We start from the raw sequence: 21,619 nt of genomic DNA, 5'->3' as shown, positions 1-21,619 counted from the left end.
ATGCCAGTTTTTTTTGTTGCACCCAGCAGATCCACTGGAGCTACAACAAAACAACACAATAAAGTCTATAGCACTGATCATTTTATGGCTGCAACTAACAATTATTTTCATTGTCAATTAATCTGACTGTTATTTTCTGACTTAATTGATTAATTGGTTTGTCTGTTGGACAGGGAATCATGAAAAAATGCCCACTGCAATTTCCAACCTTGTTTTATTCAACAGTTCAAAAATTGATGATATAAAACATAGAAAAACAGCAAATCATCACATCTGAGAGTCTGGAAACAGACCTTGCTTGGTGCTTTTATTAGCCACACTCACATCATGGCTCCTCAGACGGCGATGTCTGCCGGTCGCTCCACCACTGGGATCCAGATTGTTTTTCATCCTGTGCCACCATGAGGTTTACATTTCTGTTTCTGAGCGAAATAGCCTGACTATTACTGGGTGGATTTCCATTAAATTTACTTCAAATATTCCAGGTCACTCGAGGATAGATTCAGGATATTGTTGCCTTTATTAGACAAAGGAAAGCAAAGATGCCAGGACTTGTGATGACCCGGAGTTAGTCCAGAAGACTAACAGGGAGAGCTCTGGGGGTCCAACTGACCTGAAACAAATTTAATGTCACCATGTACATAACATAACTAAAGTACATGTCTTTGTCTCTCAGTGACTCTACATTTCTTCATTCATAGCCCATAAAAACATGAAATATTTCCTTATTTGGTGCCATATCGATGTTTCATGGTAATTTCCATACTTTGTCACCTCATCAAATGTGAGATTTCTTGGAAATGGAAAAAATATCTATAAAATATTCTTCTTAAAAATGATTAAAGGAAGGTAGGTAGGTCACTTTGTTTGTGCCAGTAAATTTGGTTTGCAGCAAAGGGAAAACAGAGAAAGTTTCTGATATGGAATTAATTATAAATCAATATTTTGTTGGGTTTCAATGGAGCAGTTCTTTCAGGGAAATTTCCTCTGGAAATCTATCATTATGGAGACAGGCTTAAAAACATCACTATGAAACTTTTTAGAAACCTACGGGGCCTGTTGCATGAATGCTGAGTTAAGTGTCCACTATTCAATAAAGTCTGAAGGTGGACGTTGCCTCACGGTTCCTTCTCGTACTTTCGCTTTAAATTTTTTTTGTCAATAAAGACGAGGTGGAAAGTGCCAGAGAGAGTTCAGCTTCCTGGACTCCCTGAGACACAGAGCAGCTTTACTCTGCACTCTGTACTGTGTTCAAGCTTCGACCAGCTGAGGAGCGGGCCTGCAGAGGAGACCTGCGTCTGTCTGCACCGCTGAGAAATGGCGCTGTTTCTGCTCGGAGGACGTTTGTTCAGACGCAGAGGCGACATGAGCGGATCCGTGGCAGCGGTGCGGCCCTGCATGTCCGGGTAACTGCCCCCTGCGTTTACTGCCCCCCCTGTGCTCACCCTGTTCACTGCACAGTTGTTCAGACGCGGACTTTAACCACGGAGAGCTGCGGTATTGAAGCAGGAAGCGTCTGTTCAGCTTTCAGCAACATGTTCTCCGGTCTCTCGGAGCGTGTTTGATTTGAATCCACTAGATGGCGCAGCGTCTCCAGTCCGGACGAAATAAGTCTGAGGAAACACCCGCAAGGCCCGCTGTTAATTATTATTATTATTATCATTATTATTATTATCATCATCATTGTTATTATTATTATCATTATTATTATCATCATCATTATTATTATTATCATTATTATCATTATTATCATTATTATCATTATTATTATTATTATTATTATTATTATTATTATCATTATTATTATTATTATTATTATTATTGATGCTAGTACTGTTTTTTTAGCAGCTGTTATTGGTGCTATTAAATTGTATGTTTTCCTTTCGCGTCCCTGAAATCTAAGCTGTTGTATTAAAACGTCTGGAACAGAAATTATACGTTCTAAAATGTGGTAAATCTACTAGTCCTCACAATTAGACATTCTTCTGTTTTTTGTTTGTTTGTTTTTTTTAATATAACAAAAAGTGTCCCTGAAATATAAAAACAAAAACTAAATTACCACCGTTATGTTTTTCAAGGTTTATTGTCTGGCATGGAAAGAAATGCATCATATATAAAACATAAGTTTAAGTGTTGGAGGTGATTTTTCCTTTAAAGATACCAAAGTACATGTCTTTGCTAAGTAAGTAGGCCTAACCATAATTAGTGTTTTACATTTGCTATTATCATGAAAAAAACATTCATTTGCATTCATTTGTATTTATTTAACCTTTCTTTATATCGGGTAGGTTGGCTGAGAATATATATATATATAGTTAAATTGCAGAGGCGGACGGACACATTTTGTGTTTCACATATGATTTTTTTTCAGCCTCTACCAAAAACAACACCTGCTACCATGACTGCACAATGAATCACCAGCTTTCATTATGTGTAGAAGAAATCCTATGGGACAGTGAACTTTTCTTTGAGACAAATCAAAACATCCTGTAGAACCACCCAAATCTACAGGATCTTACCTTGTGGGGTATGATTGGCTCTGTAGGACATTTTGAATGTCTGCACAACACCTGCTAAAAGTGCACAAGATTTCTTCTCTACTGAAGACCTTTCCTGCAGCCACTGAGTGCAGCTTCATGTTTTCATGTTTGCACAGCATGAGGAATGTTCAACAGCAGGTCACAGCAACCTGGAGGTGCAAACTCTGAAACTGCCGCAAAGGGCAAGTGTAACTAAAAAAAACTACACACAACCAAATAAAGGGAACAAGAACAAGAATACTGAACATGATTCATTCAAACATGTTTAAACAGAAGTTGTCATTGTGGGCTGTGGGAACCTGTAAAATTTTAAGGCCAGTGAAAAGATGAAGTATTTTCCCTGCAGAGATACTATATGATTTCTGTAATTGTTAAAACAAATCAATAATTGTTTTGTCCTGTTTGTTGTTAGTGCGACTGTCAGCACATACAGCAGATGTTCTGCTGCTGACACAACCTACCTGTCCCTTTCCCTGCAGCTCTTCAGTGGCCTCAGGCAGGCAGCATGTCAATGGAGTGGATCTGTACTACGAGCAGACAGGCAGAGGGAAACACGCTGTGTTGCTGCTACCTGGTGCTCTGGGTAACTGCAACAACATTCAGCCTCTTAACATCAGAGAGGAGACTTTCTGGTAGTTGGTGTTGAGCACAGGATCTGTGTTTCACGTCCTATAAGCGTAACATATTCTTAATTCAGATTACAGTATGATGGCGTCCTCTTGTGAAAACCAGTTTGGTGTTGTCTGCCACAGGTAGCACAAGGACAGACTTTGGGCCTCAGCTTAAGTCTCTCAACAAAGAGCACTTCACTGTAGTCGGCTGGGATCCCCGTGGTTACGGACAATCCCGGCCCCCAGACAGAGATTTTCCCTCTGACTTCTTTGAGCGAGATGCAAAAGATGCAGTGGATCTGATGAAGGTATAGTCAGTCATTTCAGCAGCTCATCATAATCATTACAAATTGGAAATGACTATGCAGTGTACTGTCTTTTATTTTGCAGGCACTGGGCTTTGGCAGGTTCTCTCTGCTGGGGTGGAGTGATGGAGGAATCACTGCTCTGATTGCAGCGGCAAGAAACCCCGACCTGATCAACAGGATGGTCGTGTGGGGGTCCAATGCCTTCGTTTCCCAGCATGACCTCGAGCTTTACGATGGTACTCCTGTTTTTATTCTCATGGATAACTGCCAGTCGGCATTCTTTGTGAACTCTGCATGAAATAATCTTTGCTATCTGTGTTTTGCAACTGTGTTTTGTGCGCATGTGTTTTTTGTTTTTTAATGGGACCACCCAGCGGTCCGTGATGTCTCCAAGTGGAGCGCGAGGATGAGGCAGCCCATGGAGGAGGTGTACGGAGCGGAAGTCTTTGCTAAAACCTGGGAGGGCTGGGTGGATGGGATCGCACGGTTTGCAAAAAGACCAGAAGGTACTGAAGTCAAGTTGTGCAACCTAAGACTGAAAAACATCATACATGATGAAAACCAAGAGATGTGAATGAAACGCTTTGCAACTTCAATGAAATTTCTCTAATTAACCTTTTAAAATACACCGTATTGCTTTAAATCTTCATGCAACCATGACAAATTATTCATTGTTTGGAAGCTCAAAGTCTCCTGATTCTATCTGTGCAAAGCATTTTAGGATTTGCATATCACTGCAAAAGCTGTTGGTTCAGACTTGTGGTTATGACTTCAAAGTAAGTCAATTTGCATTTCTACCGTGTTTGTGCATCTGTAACTTTGGTTCAGTATCTCTTCGACTCATTCTGACTCTTTGGTTGTAAAATATAAAGAGATCTGCTAATATGTTAATGATATTACTGTCACAAGATCTCTGCTTCTTATATACACAAGGAACATATGGGAAGTAGAATTGAGATGCTGCTTAATTTTGAGTTTTTCTAAATAAATGTAAACTGAAAAGAACCAAGCCTCAAACGTTGACTTTAATGTCCCCCGGTCAGGGAGCATCTGCATGGAGCTTCTTCCCCTCATCACCTGCCCAACCCTCATCATTCATGGAGAGAAGGACCCCATGGTGCCCAGCTTCCACCCACAGTACCTCCTGAAACACATCAGGGGGTCACGGTGAGAACACAAACGCACAATTAAACAACAGCCAGACTACACCCACCTCAGATTCAGAAAATTACAAGTGATGCGTGTTCTTTTTGTTCTTCCCAAAATCTAGATTACGTCTGATGCCAGATGGCAAACACAATCTCCACCTGAGGTATGCTGATGAATTCAACAAACTGGTGGAAGACTTTCTGGAAGGTTGACTGATGCAGGGAAACAAATCATTCTGTGGTGGAGAAACAGGGTGACTAATAGCTCATGTCAAATATTTACATGGGAAACTTTCATCAGTCATTTCATTTCTACCCTGTTTTCACAAGACTCACAATAGATGCATTAATTGTTAAATACTGTGCATTCACATAATATTTTTAGATTTCAGTGCAAATTGTTTCTATGATTAAATGATTTACAAAGAAGGTGGGTGACTTATTTCTCATATTATACAACATTTCCTGTAACAGTTTCTGTTATAAGTGGAACCGAAGTGATTAGTCAGTTAACTGATCAGAAAAACCTTTATCAGCAACTATTTTGATGAGTGGTTATTGGTTAGTGTCATTTTTCAAGCAAAAAAGCCAAACACTGTGGTTTCAGAAGAACCTGAGAACCTGCTGCTTTTCCTCGGCTATATTATATATATATATATATATAATAGTGGCCTTTATTATAAAGTGGTACTGAAATTATGTTACATATTGATTTATATTCAATAAAAAGTGTAGTTTAGTTTAGTTTAGTTTAGTTTAGTTTAGTTTAGTTTAGTTTAGTTTAGTTTAGTTTAGTTTAGTTTAGTTTGGTTTGGTTTGGTTTGGTTTGGTTTGGTTTGGGAATCCGTTGTGCCGGTGCCGCGCTCGCTGGCCTCGGAGTTCGATTGTTTCGGCCTGACGATTTTTCTCAGGAACCCGGAAGTCGCTGTTGTGTTTACAGTTAGCACGAGTTTCGCGGCTAACGGCTCCAGGGTCGAAGAAGATGAGCGCAGCGCAGGACGGAGCGGGGTTTGACGGCATCTCGGTGCACAACTTCTCGGAGAAGATCCTGGAGCAGGTCGTACACTTTCACGTGATGAAGCTCAGCGGCGGGTTTTTCCTCTGGGTCGGTTCAACGCCGGCACTGTCCAACCTGGCGGTCTCAATGAGCAGCAGATATGTGAGTAAAACACACAACAGGCAAAAAAAAAAAGAATACGGGTAAAAAATAAATAGCAGGACTCTTATTTTGTAGTAGGCTCAGGCTTTAAGACGTTTCTCATCACCTGGTGAGGTGAGGTGAGGTGAGGTGAAATGTTTTTTTCCTACTCGTGGAAACCCCCTTTAGAGGAGGATGCTCTGACAGTGTAAACCATGAGGTTGTTTTCGTTCATCAGCCGCCAGAAATCTTTTCCATACTGGGTTTGTAATTGTATTTGTCCATTTAATGGATCTGGAGGTGAAACAATGAGTAGAACTGATTAATGGCAGCAATGGATTTTTAGATTTAAATCAAAACCAAATACTGCTCTGATTCGTTTATCCATTTACAGTTTCTACTATAATATATCAGTCATGTGAGATAAATCATGTTTCCAGTGATAGAGGATCTTATCCATATCACTCTCCTTTAGTGTCCACAGCTGAAGACCATGAGGGGACAGTGGGGAACATATTTTTGTGATCTGGATGAGTTGATTCTTTAAGAGAAAGGTTATTATCACATTGTGTTGAGTCTCTGTTGTGTAGTAACCCCTGTCGTAATCTAATCTTAAAGTCCCTATGATCGAGAACTGTTCCAGTTCAGGGCCACCGGTTGATTAATGGGTCCTTAGAAAATGAAATATAATAAATCTGCTGCTCAAAAAACAGCGTTTTTCTTCCCTTGACATCCTCCAACTACACCACAAACCATAGAGATAACCACGCTGTCATCAATCAGAAGTCATTGGCAGATGATTAAATAATCAAAATGATCTGGGATCTATCGCCCTCCGTTTTAAGACATTTTGGTCCTGGAGTAACAAAAAGATGTTCAGAGAGTGAACCATTACTTTTTACTACAGCTAATAATATTCTTTTGCGAATGCTGCTAACAACCATTGTGCTTGTTTTCTGTCTGCAGGATTCGATGCCATTGTCCACATTAGTCATGGGGGACCCATCCAATACTGCTCCAAATTCTTTGTCACAGAGATTAGGTAATGATGAATGACTTTGCATGAGTTTATTTGTCTTAATGTGTTTGCTAATGCAGCAGTATTTCATTAAAAAGCTTCCGATGTGGTCATATTTAGTGGATATATAAATAACCATAATGTGTTTATGTATGTTTTAGCTAATCGTTATTGCCAACAGTTCTGAAAATCCTGCTGTAGTGTTTCAGGTGTTTTTCCTACTTTCCAGGCAGCAAACAGCCTCCATTCATTTTAGTGCATTGTGAAAGTCAATATGCAGAAACTTGTCTGAGTTTGACAAAAATAAAAGCGATAATGATGTTGATTGTGACAGATTAGATTCACAAGCCTCCACAAGTTGACAGTCATACCACACCAGATTTAGATAAAACCAGTGGCTGCCTGTTTGGTGTGAAAAACACCACCTAAAAATCACTTCAATGCTTCTTTAAAGGAAGGCAACTTAATTAGTTTAGATCTATTTAAGCAAAACATTTCAGGTTAAATAATAAATAATTAAATAATTGTCTGTTTTTGTGTATTTTGCAGCAAAGAAGACCAAAAAGCAAGTATTTGTAAGTTACAGTCTTCCGATGACAGACTCCAACCTCAGTCTGTTGGTGGAGAACAGGATCAAAAAGGAGCTGGAGCTTCACCCTGAACACTTTTGAGCACGTTTGGTCATTTATTGAGCATCTTTTGGATGGAACTGAGGACATAAGGATGGGGTGAAAAACATGGCAGGTCCTCCCCCTGTTTGGACTTAAATACTCCTTCAGATACTGTAAACATATTCCAACACAATAACCACAAACAGTCACATCAAGTGTTCTTTTATTGACATAATAAATTAAGTGGTTTATTATCAAAACATGTAGGCCTATGGCTTTTTGTACAAATGCATCATATTAAAAAAATAACACTTAGAAAACAGCATTAGTGGTTGGGTTCTTTTTTTTTTCTCTCTGAGTGTTTAACTGTTGAAAACATACAAACTACCAAACCATACAGTGTGTTCAAAATACGTGCCGTGTACTAAACGTGATTTTAAAAACAGGATGATCCGTTTGATCTGTGGATTCAGGTATATTTGGACAAAAATGGTTCATGGCATGGTTTATCTATTCGATGTGCTTATATCCTATAAAAGTAAGGTTGATACATTATGAATGAATGGCACATGTATACATACCTTATATTTTTATCCAGTCCTAAGGGATACTTACATAGTAAAGTGTATAAATGTACACTAATCACAACTAGGCCAGGTCTACGCAGTCGATGCTGCTCTATACTAATCTTCACAAACGTTTATTTAAAAAAACTGTAAAATATTGTGCTTTCTGGCTAGAGTTACACATCCTAGGAGCAGGATTACGACATTACCACGGTACAGAGAACAAGGAGTGAGAGTCGGAGTGGAAATATTGGCTAATTAAGGAGGTATTTCAAGCAACAAAATTGCCCTTGGCAGCATGACAAAATAAATACTGGTTTTCTTAAATTACATTCTCTGTTTTGTTAAAAAGAACAGAGCCATCGCGATAAAGCCATTTAAATGCTGAGATGCATCATAAGACATACACTAGTACGCTGACTGGTCACTCTTAATGTCCGTTCAACTCTCAGATTTGTTTAGCATTACCCACAGTCTCTATAGGCTACACTTACAGTCTGCCAAGGTCTCCGGCTGTGTGTCAACATCAGACAACCATCATACACCCACAACAACAGCAGTAATGCTTCTTTAAAAAATCAGTGTCTACACTGACCTCATCTCTGAGGATAAAGTGCCACATTGGACTTCTTGTAGAGGGACCACAAATAAAGAAGAGAGAACGTGTAAAACCATTTGTGCCCTTTTCATGCAAAAACGAGTGGTAGTGGTTTAGCCAATCCCTGGATCTCCAATGTGTTGGCTGAAAATCACAAACACTTGATTGTGTCTCTGACATTTAGTGCAAAATAACTTATAAAGAATTATAAGATGCAGTGAAATCCTCTTTCAACGAGTCAAAACTACAAACAAAACTCACAGAGCACACATGATGGAAAGCTGGTCTGCTCTACTTTGCCTCTCCGCTTGCCTGCGTCTTCTCCTTTCACCTGCAGATCGTTCTCGACGGAGCGAAGCGTCAGTGCAAGAGATTCAACAACACCACTCGAGACCTTCTTATTACGTAACACACACTGACCTCAGATAAACTTAGTCCAGGACAATATTTTTTGGCAACTCCTGAATGAATCATAATCACTACAAACTACACAAAATTACTATCGTCACCATCTCAAACCTCATCATTACAAGAGTCCATCTGGTTCATTTGTTTTTTTTTCCACTTAAATGTCTGTTTTGTTTTTTTTTCAAGAGACCATTCAGTCAGGTTAATGCTTGAGCATTTAATAGTAGAGTAGTGGACTATTGCTATGATGCTCACACCCCATTGGCTATGGCACGATTTCCAATCACCTCCCCACCGGTCGCCAGGGCATACGAGGCAGGTACCGCTGCCAGAGCAGTGGCTACCGCCACTGTAGCGCCCCCGGTGGCTGAGAGGTGTAATGGTGTGTCGTGGACACGGGAGTAGTCCCTGTCACCCTTGGCAAGAAGGAGGTGCTGCTCTCCGGGGTTGAGCAGGGTCTGACGGGTGAAGGTCTCTCCGTCAGCCAGGCTCTCCGGCAGGGGCTGGCCCCTGGGCTCAGGCAGCAGCAGCAGGCAGATGATGCACAGCAGGGTGCAGCAGGCGAAGATCACGTGATGCAAGAAGTAGCCCTTCTGGTTGTGGAGCTCCATGATGGGAGCGGTGAGCATGCCGAAGCCAGCGCTAGCCAGGACCAGGCCCAGCCCTCCACCCCTGCACAGGGAGAGAAACCACAGCAGGTCCATTAGTCTTACATGACTAAAACAACAGCACCAAACAAAGGGCTTGTAAGATTGTTGAACAATGTCTGACACTCCCTCACATATCCAGGCTGCATCCAACAAATTGTGCAACCTCCCAAAGCCAACAATCAGACAAGCCTGCCTGCTTCAATACAGTGATTGTTCAAGTGTGCGGAGGTGTGAAAGCAGGCAGAGTGAGTGTGACTTCAGACAGCGGGCTCTCCTGCTGCGCTTCATCAGCTACTGTTCACGTGTGTAATTAAATGTAAGTCAGGAGGCTCCCCTGTGCGTTGTACTCTCTGTGTTTCAGCATCCAGGCTCACCTGATGACAGTAGGAGTGATTTCAGCACAAAAGAAAATGCTGAGTATGCTGACAGCGTGAGAGGAGAACATCCCGATGATGGAGAAGGCCACCGAGAATTTCCTGTTCAGAGTGTCTCGCAGAACTGTCCAGAAGAGGGCAACAACATGTAAGCAGCCAACATACAACACAATCAACACCCAGCCTAACATAAAGGTTCGACTGCTTATGAGAATCTGGTAGAGTGACTTCAAAATTAGACAATAATAGAAACGACTACTTCTAATTTACTGTTGGAAGGAATCATTATATGTCACAAATTGCCATACTGTAGCCGTACCTGTGTCATGGCGAAGGCTGTACTTCCCAATTACTGGATTCCATTAGCGAGCAATGGAAAATAGAGGAGAGGAGAACATGTCATCAGTAAGCACAAAGGGCAGCACAGTCAGCGCTGACTCAAAACAAGCAGAAAAAAGCCTTCAGGACAAATCTGAACAGTTTTACCACTGAAGCCTGAAATAATGGCTCCATACTGCACATGTAGGTCAAAAAAAGGGGGAGTCAGGAGAGGCTCCTATTAGAGACATTTAAACTGTGGGATTTACTGATTTAATGACACAGGGAAGTAAAGCATACGAGTTCAACTTGACTTAAACCTTTCCCCAAACAGCAGTTGTCCAATTATAGCTCGTCAACTGTAACTATGCACAGCAGGTCTGTCAAACTCCATCATCAGCCGACGACTTGACGTGCACAGGGCAGTAAGAGTTAGCTTTTTAAAAATCTACCGTCTAAAGAAAAACACAAGATGTGTAAAAGTGAAATAAATGAATTAAACAGGTTGTTTTTTTTAACTAGGAAAGATATTAATGTAGCTACAACCTATATTTATAACTTAGCATCTCGACTAAAGAATAAAAGAACATGAGGTAAGTGTACTATTACTTTTTTGTGCGGTTGCACGTAAGAAGCCTTGTTCAGAGCTGACGAACCCACTGGGAGCCTCTGCTGTATAATGCTGGCGTTATATGAGAGTTTAGGGTAACTTTAGCAGCTCTGTCCTGCTATTAGCCTGAGATTTATCAGCTAAATTCATTGGTTTCTTCTCTTCTCTGAAACCTTCTCTCTTGTAAAACTGAATTATTTTTTTTAAATTTGAGCAACAAAATGCCAAGTCTGGCTCTGAGTTAGCATGATATTATGCAGCCATCAAATGTAAAGTAAAAAGATCTTTAGAGGCTTTTCAGTTTCAAACAACTCAGCCAGAAACTCACACAATTAGCACTAATTAGCTAACTACAGCTGATAAAATATGACAGCTGCAGCTGACATTTCATGCAGCCAAATGGTCGCTAGCTAAAAATGACAAGCTGCTTTTGTCTACTTCTGTAGACACAACATTTTGAGTGGTAAATCTGACACTGTTGTGATTAACCAGGTTTATGCATTCATTTAAGGATCATTACAGATCTTGTTGGTATGTTTTGTCTGTATGTTTGGTCTGCCACTCCTTTGTCTCTTCACCGGAAGCTTCTATGGAGATTAAGTCACGTGTCATGATTTATTTACTAACTTTGTTGCATTTTGCTTTTGTCAATACACCAATTTTTCAGCCCAGATAAGTACAGAAACTTTTTTTATCCAAATTTTGGCATCAGTTATTTTTATGCACAGTTGCCAGGCTAAAATCCAAAGCTTGACATAACATAGCAACAGTAACTGTTGAGTAATAGTTGGGTGCAGTTTAGTGAATGATTGTGTATTTATCTATGTGATTACTCACAGTTGAGTAAACCCAGCTGTAGTAGCGATGCCAGGGCTGTTATGATCATGAAGGTGAGAAGTCCTCCGCGACGTCCCATCAACCCCACCGCGGGGCAGAGTGCCAGGCAGGTTGCCACAGCGATGCCAGCCATAGTGTAATAGTCTGCGTGGCACAGAGCAGTCGGCTGGGCCTCCGGGTCCATCATGCTGCGGGCAAAGCAGTGGTGGATCCCGTAACCTGTCAGGCTGCATAAAGACACACAAACAAATGATGAGAAAGCGGACAGGGAGGTGGTACCTGAGACATGCGTCCGCCACGGGGCGAGTTACACTCACATACATGTCTTCATTTCTCTCTGGAGGACGAGCTCATGTGTAATTCATGCTCTCTCAACACAACGGATGTTGGCTTTGATTAGCAAAGGAACTGTACAAGCCCAGCCACAAACGCAACACACTTACGAGTTGACACACAGCACCACAATGTTTTTCCACAGGTTCCTGGTGCTCATCATCTTGACAATGCAGGTCCTCTGGGGTTTCTTGTGCAGCTCCTGCTCCAGCTCTGGTAGGAAACATGAAACGCACACCTTGAGACCTTTTCTTTCAGAGGGTAATGAGAGGCCGGCCGCTAAGGGACCTTTAGCACAGAGAAGCTAATGTGCTGTGGGGCCTTTAGATAGATATAGAACATCCCTTTGGCCCCTCTCATCATCTATCAGTCTGTTTGGCCACAGGAGAGGCAGAAGCAGTGAATCAAACACCGAGGCAGGGGAGGAAGACGTGTTGGTGGCAGAGAGAGGACTGCACAACTGCTAGACAATTAGTCATCCACAGTTTTAATAATAGAATAAGTCATTTATCCCACAAGAATGCTGAACATTTGCTAGTTCGAGCTTCTTAAATGTTTGAATATGCTGCCGAGTGTCATTGTAAATTGAACATCTTTGGGTTTTGGACTGTTGGTCTGATGGAACAAGCAATTTGAAGACGTCACCTTGAGCTCTAAGCAACTATGGTGCACATTTTTCACAATTTTACAACGAAACACCAAATCATAAGAGTAGCTCACAGATTCATTGTGAATGAAAATAATTATTAGTAGTAGCCCAGTAGTAAAGTCCCACTTTATTGATCTTCCAGTGAGAAAATGCTTATGAACTTTCTAAAGGAACTTGTGTTTCTGATTGCAATTGCATTTCATCACATGAACAGGCCAGGAAATGCTGCTTGAAAACGTGTCTGCACACATGTATAGAGGCATCTTTGAGTCTTTGTATGTGACTCATTGTCTTTGTGTTGGTTGCATGTTCATTTCATCACACACCAAGAAGCAGCTGCAACACAGCACAGACGATGAATTAAAATAATTTGCGTAATGAAGTGAATAAAGCAAAAGAAATTATATTCATTCATAGCGAAATGGCCTTTGGATGTTTAATCTTTTTTATTGTCCCTCCTGAAATCGTCCTCACCTGTGAGCACTCCACTGGGCTCGGTTGTCATGTCAACCTGATTCTTCTTGGCGATGTGCAGCATCATGGCTTTGGACCGCCTGTAATGCTGGGTGGCCAGCAACCAGCGCAATGACTCCGGAAAAATCCTGCAGAGAGAGAGAGAGAAAGAGAGGAATGAGAAAAATGTGCAGAGAGCAGACAAAGAAGGATGAGGACAGAATGTGTTGCAAAAGCAAGAAAGAGAAACAGGCAGAAAGACGAAAACAAGCAGAGAAAGAGAGTATTGTTTGTAACTCGAAGCAGAGCGTGCTCAGTACTGTGCAGTGCAGTGTGTACTGTACAAGCCATCGCCTGGCTCAGTACAAGGAGAATCTGCCCTCCTCCTACCCCCCCACTCCCTCCTCCTCCGCTTCCCCACTGTGGATTTCCTCAGAGGGTGGGACTCACCAGACGTAGGGCAGCATCAGAACGAAAGGGCTGATTATGACGATCTGCAGGACCTGCCAGTCATCCCGGTCCGGCCAATTGCGGCAAAGAGCGGCCACCCCTGGCATCAGTAGCTGCCCGCCCACCATCAGAAAACTGGCCACCATGGTCATGGAGAACCGCCAGCCTGGCAAACAAAGCTCGATCCCTAAAATAAGGAGATGGAGAGAGAGAGAGAGAGAGGGAGAGAGGGAGAGAGGAGAGACAGAGGAAGATTCAGTTTCACAGAAATACAGATTGTTGTAGTGTTGGTGCACCAGGGGAGACGGGTAAATTATGTATGAGCTGGATGTGTGTGGATGTGTCCGTGGATGTGATTACCATCATAAACTAAGCAGCAGCCTCAATGGTCTTGAAGAGTGTGATGTGTGTGTTTGTTTAATGGTGGAGCCAGTATTGAATTTCCTCTCTGAATTATTGAGGACTCCTATTACTGAGATTACTCCGTCCCCTGAGAGAGAACTAGTTTAACACCGGACCTCTTTATGAGCTTAGGATGGACTACAAGTGCAGGCTGGTGAGAGGGTTCAACTGCTCAGCAAGCGCTTCAATGTAACCGTCCCTTAATCCGCCCCCCTTCCCCTCCCCTCCCCTACTGCCTGTAACATGGTACAGTCCAGATGGCCTAGTCCATATGGCAAGGTCTTTTTGAAGGTGACCATTGTCGGTGGGTGAGGAAGGAGGTGGTGATGGGGGGGGGGCTTGCTAACCTGGCCTCATGAACTGTCAATTCTTATTGTGGGGAAGAAGAGAAAGAGAGGGAGGAAATAGGGGAAGAAGGAGAGGGAGAAAGAGAGTAAGAAGAGCAGGGGTAGAATACAAATTACTTTTCCCTTCGAAGGACATGAAAAAGTCCCTTCATTCATCAGAGGACTCACCGTGGGAATGATAATAAAGACAAGCAAGAGCGGGAGAGACACACAAGAAGAGAGGTGGAGGGAGAAGGAGAGAATAACCAAAAAAAAAAGAGACAAAGATGATAAAGATTTTCAGATAAGGGGAAGATGAGAAAACGATTCAGTTAGAGGGAGGTCGAGATGAAAAAGAATGAAGGTATTACTTTAAATCCCTTCATCTCTTGTCTCTTCTGCCCCAGACTTAGAGTTTTAGAGTTAAAGCCTCCCCCACAGGAACCAAAACAGAGGAAGGAAATTACACTGACCCATAATCCTTAACCTGGCCGTCTGCCGCGCTCTTCACTCTCTTCATTTAGCAACTTCAGCCACTGGTGTAAAAACTATTTAGACCTTTGACATGAGTCAAAGTACTTTTACACTCTCAGTTTTGGATGACCACTAGTTCTTGCTCCAGTGTGGTTTGAATGCCTTTATTGAGTCATTTACAAATGTAATGTAAAAGTAGTACAAAATACTCCAGTGAAATAAATCTTTCCTTTTTTTTCTGTAATTTAATTTCTGTAATTCTGGCCATCATTTCTATCAGTTACAATAACACTGTGCTCACCACTCTAGGAACGTGGTAACAGCAAAGTTCAGTTTGGCAAGAAGCATGAAAACGCGGACCGGTTTACAGGTTGTTTCACCAGATTATCTAAACCACCTAACTGAAGCTGAAACTGCCAAAATTTCAGTAATAATCCCCAAACTGTAGGCCTGTGTCAAACTGTGGGTCAGAGTTGACCAGGGTGTTATGTCTGTGAAATGTGATGGATATTTAAGTAACTGTTTTACAAGTTACTTTTTTTATTTTCAGGTTGTAACATAACTGTAATTATTCTTTAAAGCGACAATTAATCAGTATTTAGTTTAAACACTGGATGAAATGGCTGTGTAGTGGGAAATGTGTTGTTCGTACTGACAAACTACCAGATTATTATCCCCTGATTCTGCACTTCCCTCTGCTCTGTGGAGCCTTTTACCACCTTTCGGCTCATTGTTTTGGTTTTAAAGCAGATTTGCCGTATGGTTCAAGCAGAAGCAGACAGCTGCTTTTTTAAGCAGCTGAAGTAGTAAAAGGAAAGTGGATAATGAACATAGATTCATCAGGTAGACACAAACACGATGCCTTGTCTGCTTGTTGTGTAAATAAGCAACAGTATGCTAACACATTAACCCTGACAACTTTATAAGGTGATAATATGTCGATGCTGTTAACTCATTCTGCTGCCCCTGAGTGGCCAGAAAATCAATGCATGCAACTTTAAGTAGCATCGCTATTGAATTGTATTGTTGGAGCTGGTTGCAGTAATTTCATCTGTTTTATTTTCTGTTGTTGGGTAGTTTGATACATAACGATCGTTCATATTTTGATTTGATTCATATTTTGTATGTGAAACCTTTATCTGCAAAGAAACTAGTGGAACAATACGATCTAAGTAAAGTAGGATAAAATAAAAGTGTCAAACAACTATGTCCGGATCAATATATTAGTACGGTGCTTGTTTACATGTGTATTTAGTTAGTTTCCACCACTGATGTCACCCCGTCTGTCTGTTCTGGCAAACAACACAGCGCCGTGTCTCTGTGGTACTTCTGTCCACAGCAGTCGATAGGAATGGATCACACACACACACACACACACACACACACACACTCACACACACTCACACACACAAACTAAAGAAATTGACTGTACCTTGGCAAAGGCAGTGCATCCCCAAACCAACCTCACAAAACAAAAAACACTCCCCAACACTCTGGGGATCTGATCCCACTGCTTCACTGGGATATCAACACACACACACACACACACACACACACACACACTCAAACTGGCAGGGACCTTTTGTTCCAGCCGAGTGGAGAATGGTTCTCCTTGTGCTGATTATCTCACTGCTCCCCCTGTGGGCCGATCCTCCCTCACCCCCCTCCTGCCCACTCTTCCCTCTTGCTCATCTGGGCTGAAGTGGCTCTCTCACCCTCTGTGAAGCCACCATCCCCCACCTCGACTTACCCTCCTTACCCCCCTCCCTCCCTTCCTCTTACTCCCTCCTCCTCCTCCTCCTTTCACCAAGCAGCTTCTCCTCTGTCTTTACATCTGAAAGTGAACAGTTGCAGAGGGTTTGCAAAACAAAAACTAGAATGGAATAAAGGGAACGATGAAACAATGGGAGGGCAACAAAGAGCAGCAAACAAAACTCTGATGACAAATGGCTGACAGCACCATCACACACACACACTTTGTGTTGTCTGCTGCTCCCTTGCTAACCTTGCCTGGGGCATGAGAACAGAGCGTAGGGACAATCGGCTTTCTAACAGCATTAGAGTTCAGAGTGAGAGCTACAGTCTGTGTTTGTGTGTGTGTGATGAATATATAAAGCGAGGTGGCAGCTATGGTGTAGATACAGATTTAGGAAGAGGGAGAAATGTACTGAAATGAATTCACCCGCAGAAGATTAATTATCGACAGAGCTACAAAAGTCAGTAGGATTCGTGCTCAGGAAACCATAAATGTTGAGAAATTTCAGTGTGGACCAACTGAACAACCAACATGTCCTTCCCTATAGCGCTTTGTCACAAACATAGTTTGGTTACTCCGAAGTCCCTGGTCCAGCCTTTTAAATATGAGGATTTTCTGAAATTATCGTGATTTAAATATCTTTGAGTATTGGATTGATGATCAATTTGAAGGACGAGCATCTAATGAAAACCATTTCTTTCTGCAGCCTAAGGTGAACAACTTTATAGAAATGCAACGATGGGAAAAAGATACAAGGCTTGACAAGGGCACGACAGGACAGTAGTTTTCCCCAGCTGAGTCAGCAGTAGTCATCCTCCCAGCTCATAACAGCATCGAGTACACACACACACAAAACACACAAAACACACTGGCAGGCATATATTGTGTCTCTGTCATTACCTAAAAGTCTCTGAGGAGCAGAGGAAGACAGGAAGAGGCAATGATATTAACCTTGGCTCATGGGTGTAAAAGCAGCTGCAACCTAATTCCTTTGCGTCCATGCTAACTGAGCTAATTCACAGAAAATCTATCCTTTGAGTACGAAAGCAGCTGTAGTCAGCTCAGATACACAGCATGTACCGTGGATTCAAATGCTGACCCAGATTTGTTGGAAAAACACACGGAAACATCTATAGAAAGTCCTGCAGATTAAAACCTACTCCTCTGTCACTGTCTTGTCCAAACATCAACTGTACTCACAGTCTTTCAGGCCTCTGATCACCAAAATAAGACTGAATTTTACAAGGCCTGCATGTTGATTATTTAATTTTGTTTTTGTTCTATAATTCTACTAGATCAAATCTTGACAACTGATTTGCAATCAAGTTTTAATTCAGGTCTTTAAAAAAATAAGTTCTCACAGCAGAGACTAGTCAGGTCTAACTCAAGTCTCAAATCTTTGCAAGCAGCAAAACAGGCTCTAAACACTGACATATTTTCATCTTTTATGTTGATATGCTGAACTTGTTTAACATCAGCAGATACAGAGAAACATTAGCATTAATTTAGCGGCATGTTTGCATCCACCTGATGAATGTTAAGTCCGATATTCATTTTTCGTTTGGCTCTGTTTTTGGTCTCCACCACACAAAGTAGCATTGTTAGCAATTTTTTTTTTGTGAAGCGCTGATTGTTGGGAACATATGGAGCTTATGGATCAACAAAGAACTAGATTATGCTGCGGAATTGTTGGATATGTTACTGTCTGATTGCTTTTTTTTATTTTTTTTTATTTACAGTGAAACTGTCTTTATTGGAGTTATTGTAACTGCTGTAAAACCAAAGTGAGGACAGCTACCTTCCTCTGAGAAGAAGCCACCTCTCCAGCCCCAAGTGGTGAGTACTTATTACTCAAAAGACGCATTTTCAGCAGAGTTAATGTGCATCTTTAAATACATTCCCTCTCGAGCAAGACTTATGAATACAAGAGTATTTTCAAGAGTATGGACAATGGACAGGGGTGATTACACACAATTTTCTGCCCTAAGATGAAAAGAAAAACAAGGAAAAAGCAAATGCAGGGCGAAGCTCTGTTCCAACAGCTCCCAGAGGATGGCCCAGAGGAAGGTGCTAAATTACAAACTAATAAACCCAAGTAGAATTGCTGCAACAACTAAATATCCACACAACACACACATCAACACATTTACATCAGCAGAGGCAACGAAAAGCTCCAGTGGAGTTCATTATGCGCTGCGTGTTGCGGCGAGATAACCGAGCGATGAGAGATTTCAAATGAGTCTCGAGAAAATGAGCAAGTGAGGGTGTGACCGCTGGTAGTAATAAAATGGTAGTGAGAGGGAGGGAGAGGAGGATCGGGGGGGTGAGGGGGGGGGGATGAATGGAGCAGAGGAGAGTCGAGGAGTGGAAATGGAAAGAGCCAGAGAGCTGCTGGATTCAGAAATAGAAATTCAGCGCTGCACTTACAGTGACAGAGGGAAAGAAAGAACTGGCAGAAAGGGTGTTTCTGGAGGGAGATAGAAACGATAGTATGGATGAAACAGTGCAATCACACCACATACACATGCAGTCTTACCATACAGTCGTCCATAATACAGTATATGCATGTTACATGTGTGTTTTAGGGCTTCTGTATCTGGTGTGCTTCTCGCTGCAGCCTATTTAAGTCACAGCTGTCGAGCAGACTCTACAGTGGTGCACCTCTGTTGTGATGTGCTGGCTGTGTATTCCAGCATGTTAGATTTTAAATGAAACAGTGACGCTGTTGTTAAAATGCTGCTTTTCAGCTTTAATTTGAGGGTGTTTCCGTCCGTAATGGGTGAACATCTGGCCTCTTTTAGCACACTGCTGCAGGATAATGATCCTAAACATAGAGACAAAGCAGCCAATCAGTGTTTTTATGAGCGAAGAGGAGGGATCCTGATTTGCAAGATTAGTCATGTGGCCAAATAATCGTGTGTTTCACCTGCTGAAGACCAACTTGACAGAAATGAATCTGTCTTAACAGCAGGGATGATATCAACTGTCTGTTGGTTGAAGCTGAGCAACAGAGAGCAAAGATTTGGACACTAAATATTATAGTAAGATTCCAGTTTATAACAACGTCAGACATTTTTTTGTAGTTTTACCCATCATTACTCAGTTATGACAAGTACAGACATCGTATTCGCAAAAGTAAAAAGTCTGATCTGAAAACCACCTTATTTGGAGACAAAACTGAAAGTGAGTGCATCCAATGCCAGTAATAATACTTAATATCACAGGAAAACTGTGCCTACACAACTGTGGTGAGCACAGTGGGCCAAAGTTGAACCAGGAAGTGAGTTTGTAACCAAGTATTTGTGTTTAACACAGACAGTTTGGGTATTATTCTCATGGTAGCATTGGTTTGACAGGTTTACAACCTGTGTGATTGGCTGACTGCTTGTGTTTCTCGCCTTAACTTCTAGCGATGTTGCTGCATGCCCAGATCTCAGCCCAGATTTTACAACCATACCACCCTGAACACGTCTGATCTTGTTCGATCCTGTAAACTATGCAGGTGAGTACAGCCTTATTTCTGATTATTATTAGACAGGAATGAGACCAAACCTACAATGACAGTTTATCCCACTGTCCAATTTCTTTTGGCCTCCTCAAACTAAGTGAGGACACAATTCCTATACTTTTCACGTGATAGGGTTAGGGTTAGGATATAAACACTTTGCTTGTTTGCTCACAGCATCATTGTTCTGCTACATTGTTGAAAGCTTGGGACACTGTGCATAAAAAAAGCTACGAATCCCCCATTATGGATGTTATCATCTTCAAAGTAAAACTGAAGGTCAGCGCTTCAACCTCACTCATTTTTTCACTTCCAATCCAAAGAACTGAAGCACAGAGCCAACACAACAAAACATTGTTACTGCCAAAATACTGACTGAAACACTGCGTCTGTCCTGCAGGATGGAAAAGAGACAGTATTGTTCCTCTCTTGGCAAACAAGTAAAGGAGAAACAAGGTAATGAGGATTTCATGTCTGTCTTTTTTTAGTGGCATAATGAAAAATAGCTCGTAGGGCTTCATTGCCTTGCAGCTCATGTGTCAGTACAGTATGTTTTCAGCCTTTGAAGTCGTGTTTACTTGAAGCTTCAAATGTCTTCATGATTCACTGTGTGCTGTTATTCTACATGCGTTTCACTGTTAATGGGACGACAGTGTCTATTTTCTACTGTCTGAGAGTGAGTTCACTTTAAAGCCAGTTGTTCAGTGGCAGCGAGCCAACAGTTCCTCCTCCTGTCTGCATCCACACCTCACACAGCCAACAAACACTTCATGCAAACACCTTTTTTTGTTGCACTTCAAAGTGCATGTCTGCAATCTGTTCTCTCACAGAAACAGCATGCACGCACGCACACACACACACACACGCACACACACACACGGTTACTAATCCATCGTTGTCAACACTGAGCACACCAACAAGTGAAATAGAAAATAGAAAAATTGCTCCATTACAGGTATTTGTGTTTGGCAAACAGGCTGTAATAACTGGAGACCAATTATTAAACACTGTGTGTGTGTGTGTGTGTGTGTGTGTGTGTGTGTGTGTGTGTGTGAGAGAGAGACATGAGTGAGCCAACAGCAGAGAGAGATACAGAGGGAGAGGAGGAAATGTGACTGGATTCATCAGTGAACTTGCCAAACTTTTAGTTTGAAGCAGAATGAAGGGAACTGAACTGTAACCTTCCTGAGATCTGACCTGAGATTTAAACGTCAAGTCATGTTGAAACGTCCATAATTAATGAGAAAATCAGGTTGTTCTAAATCTGATTTACCCGATTCACTGTAAAAATACAGATGAGAGCTAAAGAATGAATTGTTTTTATGTCAATACTAACACACTACTGATGTCATATTTATAAAAACAATGTAAACGTCATTAGAAACTAGACTCTTATGTTGTGGTTGACTTTCCTCTGACTGGTTTCCACATTAAAAAAACAAAGACGTCAACAGTGAGTAACTACATTATTTTATCTAAATCATTTCATGTAGCTTATATATTAAAATTTATCTTGGTTAACGCACAAAGACAAGC

At 41.6% G+C, this 21,619-nt stretch overlaps 3 protein-coding genes and 1 long non-coding RNA gene across 4 annotated transcripts in view; 3 read left to right on the top strand and 1 right to left on the bottom strand.

Annotated features, from left to right (window-relative positions):
* Positions 1–933: 933 nt before the first annotated feature.
* On the top strand, positions 934–5,036 carry bphl (biphenyl hydrolase like). Its single transcript, XM_071486559.1, has 7 exons — positions 934–1,406; positions 3,020–3,123; positions 3,293–3,459; positions 3,542–3,695; positions 3,834–3,965; positions 4,503–4,626; positions 4,730–5,036. The coding sequence occupies exons 1-7, from the start codon at positions 1,318–1,320 to the stop codon at positions 4,818–4,820; spliced, it is 861 nt and encodes a 286-aa protein (XP_071342660.1). The 5' UTR covers positions 934–1,317; the 3' UTR covers positions 4,821–5,036.
* Positions 5,037–5,497: 461 nt separating this feature from the next.
* psmg4 (proteasome (prosome, macropain) assembly chaperone 4) lies at positions 5,498–7,699 on the top strand. The gene is made up of 3 exons (XM_071486561.1): positions 5,498–5,766; positions 6,712–6,787; positions 7,313–7,699. The coding sequence occupies exons 1-3, from the start codon at positions 5,590–5,592 to the stop codon at positions 7,432–7,434; spliced, it is 375 nt and encodes a 124-aa protein (XP_071342662.1). The 5' UTR covers positions 5,498–5,589; the 3' UTR covers positions 7,435–7,699.
* The window catches only part of LOC139626270 (solute carrier family 22 member 23), a 21,599-nt gene continuing 7,560 nt past the window's right edge, over positions 7,581–21,619 (bottom strand). The window contains exons 4-10 of the mRNA XM_071486557.1: positions 13,621–13,807; positions 13,192–13,319; positions 12,179–12,281; positions 11,736–11,962; positions 10,290–10,322; positions 9,971–10,094; positions 7,581–9,618 (exon numbers count right to left, since the gene is read on the bottom strand). Coding sequence (XP_071342658.1) covers positions 9,198–9,618; positions 9,971–10,094; positions 10,290–10,322; positions 11,736–11,962; positions 12,179–12,281; positions 13,192–13,319; positions 13,621–13,807 — 1,223 coding nt within the window. The 3' untranslated portion in view covers positions 7,581–9,197. The remainder of the gene's footprint in view (positions 9,619–9,970; positions 10,095–10,289; positions 10,323–11,735; positions 11,963–12,178; positions 12,282–13,191; positions 13,320–13,620; positions 13,808–21,619) is intronic.
* The window catches only part of LOC139626277 (uncharacterized), a 23,210-nt gene continuing 12,332 nt past the window's right edge, over positions 10,742–21,619 (top strand). Inside the window, exons 1-5 of the long non-coding RNA XR_011692185.1 lie at positions 10,742–10,881; positions 18,318–18,414; positions 19,989–20,080; positions 20,261–20,362; positions 20,484–20,539. This is a non-coding gene — a long non-coding RNA (uncharacterized lncRNA). The remainder of the gene's footprint in view (positions 10,882–18,317; positions 18,415–19,988; positions 20,081–20,260; positions 20,363–20,483; positions 20,540–21,619) is intronic.

The sequence above is a fragment of the Trachinotus anak genome, unplaced genomic scaffold, assembly GCF_046630095.1.
Source record: "Trachinotus anak isolate AG129_WGS33_773 ecotype Australia unplaced genomic scaffold, CSIRO_AGI_Tana_v1 ptg000010l, whole genome shotgun sequence".
NCBI classification, from domain to species: Eukaryota; Metazoa; Chordata; class Actinopteri; order Carangiformes; family Carangidae; genus Trachinotus; species Trachinotus anak.
Note: the sequence above shows the minus strand (reverse complement) of the source record. Positions and strands in the feature narration are given on the sequence as shown.

Excerpts from the sequence above, each read along its gene's own strand:
- psmg4 (XM_071486561.1), top strand. The coding sequence starts at position 5,590 with ATGAGCGCAGCGCAGGACGGAGCGGGGTTTGACGGCATCTCGGTGCAC. Across the intron at positions 5,767-6,711 it reads TCTCAATGAGCAGCAGATAT|GATTCGATGCCATTGTCCAC; the intron begins GTGAGTAAAACA and ends TTCTGTCTGCAG. Across the intron at positions 6,788-7,312 it reads TTCTTTGTCACAGAGATTAG|CAAAGAAGACCAAAAAGCAA; the intron begins GTAATGATGAAT and ends TGTATTTTGCAG.
- bphl (XM_071486559.1), top strand. The coding sequence starts at position 1,318 with ATGGCGCTGTTTCTGCTCGGAGGACGTTTGTTCAGACGCAGAGGCGAC. Across the intron at positions 3,696-3,833 it reads TGACCTCGAGCTTTACGATG|CGGTCCGTGATGTCTCCAAG; the intron begins GTACTCCTGTTT and ends GGGACCACCCAG. Across the intron at positions 4,627-4,729 it reads AAACACATCAGGGGGTCACG|ATTACGTCTGATGCCAGATG; the intron begins GTGAGAACACAA and ends CCCAAAATCTAG.